General features: G+C 38.1%; 1 protein-coding gene across 4 annotated transcripts in view; it reads left to right on the forward strand.

Moving 5' to 3' along the window:
• Positions 1–13,741, forward strand: part of CDKAL1 (CDK5 regulatory subunit associated protein 1 like 1) — a 420,128-nt gene that overhangs the window by 262,898 nt on the left and 143,489 nt on the right. For all 4 annotated transcript variants that reach the window (XM_064443696.1, XM_064443697.1, XM_064443698.1 and 1 more), the window contains one exon: positions 13,267–13,412. In XM_064443696.1, coding sequence (XP_064299766.1) covers positions 13,267–13,412 — 146 coding nt within the window. The remainder of the gene's footprint in view (positions 1–13,266; positions 13,413–13,741) is intronic.

The raw sequence follows: 13,741 nt of genomic DNA on the forward strand, positions 1-13,741 counted from the left end.
TCTCCTAAGAAAGGTGTAAAGCTGTGTTATTGGTCATAAACATATTTCATTAATTGTTTTTAAAGGTGGTAAGTTTTATTAATTTATTTATTGTTAGAAGTTTTGTTACTAACTATGATGATTTTTGGCTTTCTGCAAAAAAAATTTTACATGGGAAAGTGTATTAATGGTGTGTCACTTTTTATACCCAGTGAAAAGGAAGAAGTTGTTCCAATAGCGTATCTTTTTTAAAAATTAGAAATTTTCAGCAATTGCATAGAACTGTTCATGTGGAACTGCTAAGCAAGAGTTTATTTTACTTCAGTAATGAACACATGGCTGGTAAGTGGCATAGAGCAACAGCAGTCATGTAAAAGCATAAATTAATTTTAAGATCTGGACAGAGATTTCCTAGAGAATCAGCCTAAAAATAATTATTTTAATTCTTTTATAGTTTTTGCCATATTTATTGGACCTTACCTGCAGGTAAAAGGTTTGGCCAGTTTTATGTCTGTCTGATTCTTGGAACCTCCAAAGCCAATATAAAAGTTTATATAAATACTTTTTTTTTTTTCCTCCAGTAACACTCATAGAATCATAGATTGGTTTGAGTTGTAAAGGACCTTAAAGATCATGTAGTTCCAACCCCCCTGCAGTGGGGGGGCCCCCCTTCCACTAGACCAAGTTGCTGAAAGCCCCATCTAACCTGACCTTGAACACTTCCAGGAATGGGACATCCACAACTTCTCTGGGCAACCTGTTCCAGTGCGTCACCACCCTCATAGTGAAGAACTTCTTTCTTATATCTATTCTAAATCTACCCTCTTTCATTTTAAAGCCATTACTCCTTGTCCTATCACTACATGCCCTTGTAAAAAATGCCTCTCAAGCTTTCTTGTAGGCCCCCTTCAGGTACTGGAAGGCTGGTGAAAGGTGTCCCTGGAGCCTTCTCTGCTCCAGGCTGAACAACCCCAGCTCTCTCAGCCTTTCTTCATAGGAGAGGTGCTCCAGGCCTTTGAGCATTTTCATGGCCCTCCTCTGGACTTGCTCCAACAGGTCCATGTCCATCTTAAGTTGCACACTTTTTGGTAAACTGCTTATAGATTGAAATGCATTTGCAAGTGCCAAAAAGTGATTTAAGGTTCTTATTTAAAAAAAAAAAAAATTAAAAAAATTCATAAACATAAACAAACATACAGAAACATATACCATAATCATTAGAAAGTGTACGGTGGATGGGATTATGACCAGAGGTCTGCTTAAGCTGTCGGCAACATTTTCTTTGTACTGTACCCCGGGTCTGTGAGTCTTTTGACTCATTAACATAGTGCCCACATTTACAGGTTCCCTGGAAATAAAAATGGAGGAACAGAAAGCGCCACTCATCTCAGGAGTGTTTCATCTGCCTCTGTATGTGGGAGCCAGTGTCTTAGTATCCACTAAGAAGTGCCAGCCAACAGCTCTGCTGTTCTGCTGATGCTGGAGGCCAGCACAAGGGGAGGAGGAGGAGAGCTTCGCTTGGGTCAGGAGTGGTGGGACTAGAGCAGAGGGAGGGGGTAAAGGTGCTTGTAATGCTGCGGGTGCTTGTAATGGGCCTTGGTGCTCCCATGCTGGAAGGCTTGGTAGATCTGGGGACCTGGGCCAGTGGTCGTTCAAACTCAGGCTTATCATAGGTATGGAGTCAGTTTAGGTTTTCACATGGTTTAAAATACCGAGCACATGCAGTGCCTTCAGATGCTAGTCAAGTTAGTGCTGTTCTGTCCTTAAAGATGTTTGTCATTTCAGGGGAGGCTGTTAATCTCTTTAAAATTGTCATTATACTTGTGTGGCACAGTCTGACAATTTAGTACTTTTAGTTTTTTATTCAGTAAATATGGTGGCAATAGTAGTGGCTTATATACTTACAGATGACATAGCATGAACAGTTTTGGGATCAGAAGCAACCATATCTTTTCAAATGATGAATTCTGCATTCAGTTGGGCCTTCTTGTCTGTAAAGAATTATTTGGATCTATGCAGTGTTTTATAGTCATGTGAAATACTGAACACTTTTTGATATGCTGCATACTGAGCGAAGTCATTAGAAAAAGAGCCTATATCACAATTATTCCGGGTATAATAAAAAATACTATATTTTTTATCTGGTGTTTTCTTCAGCTGCAGATGATGTCTGCACTTAGATTAGTGAGTAGTAGGAAGCAAAAAGAGCAGATCAAGAAATTGCAGAGTTTTGTAGTGAAGCCACTATATCTACGTTATCTGCGTTTTGGAGATTTTACTTCAAAATAAATCCAATCCCCTCAACTAAACTTTCTCACTACTGGTGGTCCAAAACTGTTGCAAAGGCAGATCATTCACTTGAATCACTCATGCCAAGGGCTTGGAGCACATTTGTTATGAACCTGGAGTGTGGCCACTGCTCTGATTTCCTCTGAAGTTAATTTAGTTTGCCCAACCCAAAGTCACCCTTGCACCCTGTGTCTGGCCTCTCTTAATATGTTGATACCATGTGGCCTTGAGGAAAACTTGGGATTTTCTGTACATGGCAGAAAATTTTAGTAAATGGTCAAGAACTTTGGTCAGGGGAAAATCTTTTAGCTCAGAATTTTTTTTTTATTTTATAAAATGTTAAAGGTGAAGGAAAAGATTAGTATTAGGATCCGCTTCATAGTCGTAGCAAAACCTGCAATGAAAACACATGTGTACAGTTACCTCAGGTACTCCTATCCATATGTATTTGCACAGAGCTACTGTTGAATTACACTGACTGCCAGATCGCAAAGGTGTTACGCCCTATAGTATCAACACGTACCAAACGTACATAAGGTATACGTCCTGCTTTAGAAGTAACGTCCAGGCATTCATTCTACAGTCGTATTACGGAGTTATTGGTGAGTGGTCTAGTGAGATGGTGTTTCACTTCCACTTGCAGTAACTGATGGAGAGGGAGTGTTGGGAAAGAATCCATTGAAACAGTAGTAGTAGATAAAGGGTTAGTCCGATAAGTGAAAAATTAGGTCAAATGTATATCAGGCTGAAATGAGTTAATGTTAGCGGCGTAGTGTTAAAGACTAAATTTTCCCTTAAATATCTTTCACTTTCCCTTAGGTTTTTAACTTTTTCTGTGTTCAGTATCTGGGGTTCTGTCCAAATGGAAAGGGAGTGCAGATCATCCAGACACTAAAAGGGCAGGGGCTCACATCTTAGCCTTAGTTACTTCCCTTGCAGATTTAACATGGACTGTACTTCCAGAGCTGTCTGGGATTTTAGTACAGCACTTTTTGTGAGTGATGGGATGCTTCCAAATCTGTATAAAGGAGTCAGTTCACACCTGCCATTCCCGTAAGTGCTTAATTTCACATGACTAGATGAGTAGTCGTCTTTGTCACCTGTCAAAATGAGTCTGTCTCAAACCGTACCATATGCCATCTGTGGGCTTTATCTCCGTTATTAATTCAGGACATTTGAGTGATACATCAGCCATCGAGATGGAGTCTGCATGGCGGCAGTGTCTTTAAATGCATAAGGTGTGCCAAGTGTACCACAAGTCGCAATGGTATTTCTTTGCTCTTTTGCTTTGATTTTTCATGTCAGCTCGGTGTTTATGTTCCTTAACCTCATTGAAGCTGGTACCCTACAGATGGCTTCCCCAAACGTGCCCTGACACAGCACATAGATATGTATTACAGTAAAATTACTAATTCACTTTTCTTTTTTCCATATTGTTGTTCTTTCCTCTGACCACACCAAACGTTTTTGAGCACTGTGCATAAGCTCAAGTTTTGAATAAGCTAGAGTGTAAGCTGATTTGAAATGTGTTGAAAAAGGGAATAATATGCACACATTCTTCAATGACAAATAAAAGGGCAGCATGATTTCAGGAATTAAAAGACCTTTAGGGCATGTATTTGCTTTGTTTCTAGTAATATTTTTGTCATTTTCATAGACTGCTGCATTTGAAAGCGCCAATTAAAATCTGTTGATTTGACCAGAAAAAAATGAAAACTCTGGCATACATTTAAATAAATGAATATTTAAGCCCCTGACCTCTTATTACTGTGAGTTTAGTGTTTTGTAGTCGGTGGACCATGCAACTTTCCCTTGCTGTAATTACATAGTTGTCTTTATGCAAACTGTGTTTGTCTTGCTAGCAGTAAAATTGAAAGAAATCTCAGTAAGGGGGGGAGGAGAGGGGGATAGTTGCATCTGGGCTTCTAAAAAATAAATAAAAAAAAGGGGCAGGGGAAGGGATGTTTACTGTTTCCTTTGGTATTAAATGCTTGTTCGTCCTATGGAGGCTGCATGTGCATCTTTGCTTACTCTGTGTATTCCAGCTTTTAATTTTTTTAGCACTGAAATTCTCCCCCGTTTTTCCTCTTAAAGTGTTCTTTGTCTTCAGTGTTTCCGAATATAGCACATTTCCTGAAATTACTCCTTAAGACATAGTGTCATGGGAACTTTTTCAGTGGTGAACTCACCCCACAGTGAATGTATATTTGGATATTATGGGGTTAGGAAAGGGCTGAATCTCTGCTGTGCTTTGAGGTACATTTTGTCACACCACTTTCTCTAATCTAGTTTTAGATCTTAGACTCAGCAGGTCCTAATGGCTGTAAATGCTTGGTGACATGTTTGCTGCCAGCTGGTGGAATATGATTTGGCTTAATAAATGTCAAAATAAGAACCCATCTTACCCTTCCTGAAGGCTTCATGTTGTATTTTTGAATCCTGGGTGTTCTTAAAAACCTTAACAATGTTACCGTACTGGGAACTTTGATGAACAATAAAGGTTTGCTCCAGATAATGTAGAAGGGAATATTTGTGGTATTGGGAGTGAAGCTCCTGATCTTTGTAAAACTATTAGAAAAAAATGCTTTGAGAAACACAGAGAAAAAGCTGGTTTGATTTCTGCAAGATTCAGTCCTCCATCAAGACAGAATATTTTATGCATGCATCTAGCGCTCCGCTGTATTTAATAATCTGTGCATAAAAATTAGTGTTGCAAAAAGGGGTTAATATTAAGTAGCTCACTGCTTGACCAGTTAAAGCTGTGCATGTTAACTGTACCTTAATTACAGTTTCCTCGTATGAATGTTTCTCTTGCTTGTTAGGTATCACAGGAATGAAGAGTATTTGAATGCAGACAGATCTACTCTCAGTCTTGTGTTGTGTCAGGTTGTCTGTCAATTACTTCTAATACCATCTCATCCCAGCAGACCTTTGGAGCTGTGGCTTACCTCATTGGTGGATTACTAGCAGAAAATAAATATCACCATTAATTGAGCAGTTTATTCAAAGCATGGGTAGTACATATATGGGAAACTGCATTTTTGCTAAATAAAGTGGGAATTTTAGCAGTTGCCAAGTGCTTCAAGGCACTGGGGTAGAAGCTATTGTCAAATATATAGCTTGCCTCACAAACTGTACCATCTTTTAATATTTCTGCCTTCACTGAAAAAAAAAAAAAGATCTCACTTCCTAGTTATATTATAATAAGTAAAGGTATACCAACTACTCTCCATGCTGTTCCAAAAGCTTCTGTTTGGTTTAGATGCATAAACCCCTTTGTTTTCTTTGATAGATGAGCTGTCACATTCACTGTGCTTTGCAACATCATCTACATAAGCTTCAGTAAGACTGCTTGCTTCATTAGGCTTTGGCATTTGTTTAAAAAAGTTTGGGTTTGACTTTTTTTTTTGAGGTCATTATTCTTTGAAAATGAGAGAAAGGAAATGTGTTCAAGAAAGTTTTATTGAGCTGCACATAATACTGGCTGTGTGTTTCTGTACCATTGTGAATTGAGGAAAAGATGTAAAATCTCTTCTACTCAGTCTTTGAATTCAATTAGTTATGTTAAATGTGCAACAGCTGCTGAAGAACATAAATTCAATTATATCAATATTGTCATTGTGATTTTGGATATTTTTATTCTCTCTTGCTATGAAATTTAGCTCAGCAAATTGGATAACTACAAGAGAAAGAAAGTGATTGCACTTGCCTAAAGGTTTAGGTTTTGATTAAAACCTTCTGCTATTGTCCTTCCACTGTAACCTGCTAAAGCAGATGCTATTTTAGGTATTGTATTTCCTTGTTTGAAATAGAGGGAAACAATAGGGAGGCTTCCTGGCACTGATCTGTCTCAGTGCAACTGAACTCTGATAGGGTGTGCCATTCATTCTAGGACTTCCTTCTGAGCAGAAACCATCAATTCTTTTTCATCATAAGGGATTCTCATTTTTGAGCTTGTGAACAAATGCTTAGTATGGATGAAACTAGCAGTCCTTTTCATTCACCCAGGCTTCTGAAGACAAAAAAGATAGTGTGACGGTCCTACTTGTTTGTTGTGTGTGCTTCTCTGTGCTTAAATTAATTTTTAAGGTTTTATTAGCATAAAATATGATTGAGACAGTTATTTAAAGTAGCAGTGTGCTGTTGCAATGAATCACCTTTTTGGGGAACTTCCCAATATGTGTTTCTAATACGTACTGCAAAGAGGAGTATTAATTTACTTCTGGTGAAAAAAAAAATAAATTCATTTGAGTAGTGCTTAGTGATGAGAAATTAGAGAGGACCATAGGGAAATGAAAAGGTATGTATTTTCTTGCACATCAGAATTAATCATTTCACAAGGAATTAGCATTAGCTATTTGGTTGGATGGCTTTAAGTCATTTTACCTTAAAGTGATTCTATCTATTGAAGCTGGACAAACAGCACTGTGAAATTCCACAAAGTCTCTTTAGGTTTGATATGATGGCTGCATCAGAAACAGTATGTTTTCATCTTTGAACTCACTGAACCATTTACTGCATATTTCCAAGCACACAACTTCCATCAGTTTGTGTGGGAACTGAAGGTGTGCAATGCCTTGAGGAAATCTCTGTGGTACCATTACTGCTGAATGTGTCGCTGAAATCAGCAGTGTTTTGGTGACAGACTTGCGGAGACTCAGATGATGTACTGGGGCTTGTGGCTCCACAGACTTGAGTAATAAGCAATCAGCATCTACCCAGCGTAGATGCCAATGCTTTGCATTTTACCCAATGCAAAGTCAGTCCTACTTTAATATTGGAAGCGGGCTGTCATAGGGATAACTATTTTCTTAACGTGAAGTATTTCGGCAAGCCAGGTTAGGATATCTGTACTGTGAATTACAGTTTTTATCAGATAAACGCTAAAAACGGTACTCTGCAGAGACTCTTTCTATTCTTATGGGTACCAGATATCTTGAGACTCGTACCTTGGAGAGAAACAGATGTACTTGTTACCTGAATAGGAGTGTTCTTGATATTTCTGTGTTTAAAAGTAAAAACTTGGTGCTGGGTGTTTCCTTGTTTGTGCACTGACTCATGGGAAGATTTGCAACAAACTTCAACTGAAGCAGTATTCCATTGTAGTATTATCTGATTGTCACTTTTTTGCAAGAACTCCAGTTAGCCTGTCCTCTTTTTTAATAAAAGAAGATGCGGCCAGTTTTCGAAGGCATGTAGATGGTTTTCGTTTGGCTTGGTTTGGTTTTTAAGAGATTAGGCTTAATATGTAGCCACAAGGGGGAAAAAATTGCTTAGCTAGCTAGGGTTGTCTATTTTATGAGGTTGGAAGCAATGGAGAGATCCCACACCTAGGAGAACAGCTGGGAACAGCTAGGGCTGAGCATATGGCTATCACGGCTCGTTCTCCTATCAGCAAATCACAGCTTGCAGTCTGGTTTATATCCACTTCTAAGGGTGGCCTGAGCTAATACCAGGTTTTGTTTGGTAATGTAGAAGGCATTTTTCCCATATGACAAAACAGATTTTTGCCCTCCATCTGGCAACCCAGAGGTTTGATTTTAAGGTTCAGATTACATTGGTCAGAAATGTGTGGGCTTCTAACTGCTCCAGTGTGACCTCCCTTTATCCCAATGATAGGATAAAGACCTGGGCATAAGGTATGTCGTATTATGTAGGATAGGGGTTGCTGCTAAGCTTGCCCATCGTACAGCTTCATTACGTCTCCCCCATTTCATATACAGATGAGGGGGAGGCATTGCCTTCCAACCACTCTCCCTGGGGAGGTGTGCAATTGTATGTCCTTACGTGTTCTTAGTTTTTTACAGCCCTCAATTCATGAGGCGTGGGGAGGGGTGGGGGGGTGAAGGTTCTCTGTTTATTAGTTTTAACAAAGCTATTATGGGCCTTCCAGACTCAATCATACTTTGTCATCGTTGCCACGCTTCCATCACTAGATCACATCTGTTCCTACAGCAGAGGAATTTATAAAATGGACCACAGCCACTTGATTTTTATCCAGATGGTGCTGGTGGTGGCACCACTGGGCTTCTGAAAGACAACAGTCAGCAGACACACCTCGTGGCATATCCCAATCTAACATCTGCCACAAGGGGAAGGCGTTTTGAGGGAGTGCCATTTTGTCATGTTTCCATATGGATGAGGGTTTCTTTGGGCTTCACTGCTGGCAGAGGACAAAATCCTTTTGCTAGGAAGCAAATTATTCAGATCATTGTGGCTCAAACATGAGGCAGAATTCAAATACTGGATTTTTGCCTACTTTAGGTTAGGGGAAAGAATCACTGTCTGAACAGCTTGCTGGTACTGACATAAAGATGCACAGATATTGATGTTTATTGTCTCTATGATTCTCTGTGATTGCACATGGTGTTATTACAAACAGAAGGATTGATTTTCTGGTTAGGTGGTTAAATTTGTGTATTGTAATTGCTGGGAGAAAATACACTGACTAGATAAAAAAAGTCTTTCTGGCAATGTGCCTTGTGTCCTGATGCACTCCAGCTGCTAAGAACTGGAAAAAATTATTTCCTATGTGATCAGTATCCGAAAGGATATTTCACATAGGTTGTTAGATTCCAAGTGTAGATGACTTTTGTAAAGTCAGCTTAAAACAAATTGTGCTACTCTTTGACCTTTTCATTCCTAGATGAAATGTCATTTTCGGGTAGTGCTTCCCTTCGTTCATAGACATATTATTAGATTCCAAGGGATAGGGGGAAAATCAGCTGTTTCAGTCATGATTAAAGACAGAAATTTTCTTTCACAGTCATGTAATTTGAAAAAGTTGTTCCTTTATTGTTTCCAGATGGAAATAAAATTCTATATTGCATTTTTCCTTCTGAAATATATAATTATATCTAGTAATGCAAAGCACTTTGTAAGAAAAATATATATATTTATTAAAAAAACACAACAGGAAACAGATGTTAAGCTTAGAATGTTGAGACCCTGTAAAGTACAATTATGCGTTAGCCCGTGATGTCCTTCAAGTTCTCTCTGGGATATTAACTAATAGTTTTATTAAGTGATGAAATCTAGTATTCTGTGTGCAATCTGTGGTGTGGGAAAATCTGTCAGCATGGACTAAGTAAGACTCTTCAGCGCATAGCTGAAATTTAATCAAACCTGTGTGGTAAAGTACTTCAGTGTAGTTTTAGGTGTAGGGAGGATAAAAGGTAAGATTGTTCCAATCTTACTTTAAAGCTTTGGGTTAGAATGTGGTATTCGTATCTGAACACTTACAAAGTTTGGAAGATTGATTTATCCACATTTCTGATGTAACCATGCAAAACTTTTGTCTGGTTCATTATTCTGTTTCCTTCTGAATGGCTCACTCCAAGTTTCTGGTTACAAAAGGTAAGTTCAGGAACACCAGAGGTACTTAAAAGTGAACGACAAAGAAACAGTGGGTCACTGGGTATTTCTGTCCTGTGTTTGGTTTGTGTTAATGATTTGTGTTCTGCTAATAGTTATGATCCTGAAGTATTTGGTGGGAAATCAGTTTATCAGTAGGGCCTTTAATTCAGATCTATGCCTGAAAATAGAGGAATATACTCAGTAGGACTTCAGTGCTTAAAGCACATGCAGCCTGTTTTGTGTAGCTTTAGATATAGAAAGTAAGCAAAGAAAGGACTTCACAGTAGAAAGAGCCGTTTGCAACCTCCGTGTGTCTAGAAGGAGCTTTGAGTGTGGAGAACATACCTGAAACCTGTGACCACCGTAACTAGGCTGTATTAGCATTTCCAGGTACGTAACGTGTCTGCTGTACATGCATTTCTGATACGTAGAACAAACAACTTACTTTCTAAAGAATGCATGTTCTTTGATATTGATGGACTGATGTGCATCTTGCTAAAAGAAAACGATGCAGTGGCATTATCAATAATGGTTTTGAGCTTACTTTCGTGGCTCTTACTGCATACAGGGACCTATAGTGACAGTTGAAAAGTTCAGTTAATTAATGCCAGGCATTTTGTGTCCTGTTAGTACAGAACCAAAGGAAATTACTTTAAATGACAACAATTGCATTCTTAATCCTGAAAGATATTGACAATAGTGATTGCAGGAGCCGTATGATTCCTTTTTTTAAAAAATACAGGATAACTAGAAGAAACAGTCCTGGCTAGAGTCTTGTTTAAGTATGGCTGCTGAACATTATGGTTTGGTTCCTCTTAGAGGAAGTGTAGTTGAAAGCTCTCTCTTGGTCACATCCTGTTGGAGGTGATCAAATGTGAGACCAGCAGGATTCTGCACATTACCATAAGATAAGCAACCAGCTTTAGGTTTGGTTGGTTGGTTTTTTTAGATCTTCAAGATATGAAAGCACGTTTTGGATTTTAGGATTTGGTTTTCATTTTTCATACTTTGCAGCAAAATTTCCATTTTTTTATAAGCAAAAAAAAAAAAGAGGAAGGCAAATGAAGTCAACGTTTTCCCACAACTAGAGAATTTCCTCACTTATGGCTTAAAAAACCAAGACTTTGTGGTAAAACAAGGTAGTTTCTCATTCTTGACTATGTATGGTGTCTTTAACACAGGTAAATACAAGGTAGCTATGCTTTTTTTAATTGGTTCCTGCTGGCCTGCAATGTGTGGCTAGGCTTGTACACACTTCAAATGTAGCTGCTATCATGGAAAGAATCAATCCCTATTTTAAGGTTAAAAAGCAACCCTTATAAATGTAAGTGTTGTTTGGTATGAATGCAGAGGGGAAAGAACAAAATCTTAAATTTTTAAACTTAATATTCCCTCTGTGTGTTTGGGATAGAAATCTGGGGTTTTCTTATCAAATCATTCTGAGCCTGACAAAATCTGAAATAAAACAACACTTTTGTAGCTAGAAATTCTAATAAATCATTTATTACCTTCAAAAGAATTCACAGTGATCGCATATTGAAGAGACTGCTATTCAGAAGATGCCAAATTCGAGAGGAGTGAGAAGGAATCAATTTTTTAATGTGTTGTAGGGCGAGTTATTTTTAAGACCTTGGCAGGTTCAGAAACATGTTATGAAACTTGTCTTTTATTGGTTTCTTATATCATAAATCTGTTTTTGAAGATTGAATCAAGTGCTCTGAACTAAGAGGCCAGCAGAATAATAGGCTTGTAGTACATAGCTTAGGTTCCAGCCCTTTTGCCATTTCTCATATTTTAGAAATGTATTTTATTACTGATAAGCAAAAAAAAAAAAATCACAGATGACTCCTAGGATGCTTCATATAAACTGTGGTTACAGCATTTTCTAAAGCTTAGAAGAGAAGGAAAGTTTTCCTTATTTTGTTACTTCAGTTTACAGAACTTGTTCTATGCTGCTTCATCTTGAAAATATATTTTAGCTGAAAATCTAAAATCATTAAGGGCATGGGCAAATGGTTCCATTTGAAATGGATCCATAAAGTTTGTATGGATGCATGGTGGTCTTTTCTTTACTCTTTCATTTATGATGCCAGCTACCTTCAGCTTCTATTGAGAGCCAGGTTCACTGCACACAGCCTTTCTGTGCATCAAATTGCATGCCCTCCGTTACCAGTATAGTTATTAGCATAATGTTTAGTTTACATACCTGAGTAAGAATAGATATTTCACTGAATAATGTAACCAATTCTCTTAGACGTTTATGCAATAGGATCTTAGAAACCTTAAAAACTGCTTTCAAAAGTGATTTGAGAGAGATCAGGTTTTGTACGCATACGTTTGTCAGATGAAAGGTGTGTATTGAGAGGGCGGGTTTTTTTCTTCTTGCTCTAAAAATCAGTGCTTTTTAAAGGCGGGTACCTGAAAGTTGAAAGGCACGAGGGTGTTTACCTTCTCTTTGAACAATCTAGGCCAACCTTGTAGAAATATATAGAGAAAATCTAGATGCGTGACTAATATTGCTGATTAATGATCTGGAAAGAATTTGTAAATAGTTGCAACTTAACAACTATATCCGGCAGCAGTATGTGTCGTGAGAGTATCAATGCTGTCAAAGAAAACAGGAGAAGTGGTCTGAGAGAGCCTGACTGGAGCTTGCAGAAGGCACGTGGCAGAAGAGCAGGCAGCGCTTGGTCCCAGCCCCTGTCCTGTATGCTCGCTGTACAGGGAGAAAGGGAAAACCTTAAGTGAAAACCTGGTTGTGTGTGTAATATGGTTCTTTGTCCAAGTTCACTTAGTACTATATTGGACACAATCTAGATGCTGTTTTGTCTCAACTTCTAAAAATATTTAAGCTTTCTAGCTAGACTGTATGTCCTTAGTTGTGTAAATAATAAAAATGAAAAAAATGCGACCACCGTAGTCTGTTCTTCACCTCATGTTCCATCACCCTGCCAAGCCTCAATCAGGGGTTCAGTTTGGCTTTGATTTGGGGGTTTGTTTGCATTTTGCTCTTACTTACAAAATGTATAACATTCTCTGTCGCTTTTCAAGCTGTCACTCTGTTTTTAGCTGCTCCTTGATTAATTCTATCCATTTTATAGCCAGACAGTTTTAACTCCTGGAGTCTTATCTCTGAAATAACAGGTAGCATATTTCAGACCAGTATTAGAGCAGGTTTGCAAATAGCTGGGCATACCTAAATTAGCAAATGGCCAACTTTAAGGATACTCCAAATAGAGACATTCTCATACTGGTATCTGAGAACTTTGACTGACAAGAAAGCAACTCACCCTTGCCATCTTCTGAAACTGAAAAAAGCCACTGTCTGAAAGCACCCACTTTCACAATACTTTGCCTCTTAAATTTTCTCTTAATTGGATAACCCGTACTATGTAGGGAATGCCATCCCTACCTCAAAGGAAATGACATACCATAGCTTTCTTCTCATTTTCTTTAAAAACAAAATTGCTTCCAAGTATTTTCACCAGTCCCTACTGTTTCAAACTGGGTCACTGCAACTCAGTATTGCTTGCATTTCGGAAGTGTTACTACTGATACTTACCTCGTATATTAATTTAAAGGAGTTCTGTGTATTGTTTTCTTAATGCTTTAAAGCTATTTTTCTTTTTGAATAACTCTTAGGAAATGGCAAAGATTCTCAATCATCCAAGAGTATATGCTTTTCTGCACATACCGGTCCAGTCAGCCTCTGACAGCGTGCTCATGGACATGAAAAGAGAATACTGCGTGGCAGACTTCAAACAAGTAGTGGATTTCCTTAAAGAAAAGTAAGTCTACTAATCTTTGAGAAAATAACAGTGTTGGGTTTTTTTGCAATGTTGAGAACGTGGCTGAAAACACAATTACTTGCAACTTCATAATTAAGGTATGAAGAAGAATTAGCTTCTTTAAGCTTTCAAAGTCATTTTAGTTTTCTGTAAGCCCCTTGATGTGGTTTGCCCCTTTGCTTGAGCTTTTATAAGCATCTTAAATCTCTGCATGACGTGCTTTTAATTTGTCAATATATTCCTAATCTTTTTCAAATAATACATTCTTAAATTATTTTTTATGTTTAAACAACTATATGTAGACTGCTTGAAGTTAAAGTTATTGAAGT

The sequence above is a fragment of the Phalacrocorax carbo genome, chromosome 2, assembly GCF_963921805.1.
Source record: "Phalacrocorax carbo chromosome 2, bPhaCar2.1, whole genome shotgun sequence".
NCBI lineage: Eukaryota > Metazoa > Chordata > Aves > Suliformes > Phalacrocoracidae > Phalacrocorax > Phalacrocorax carbo.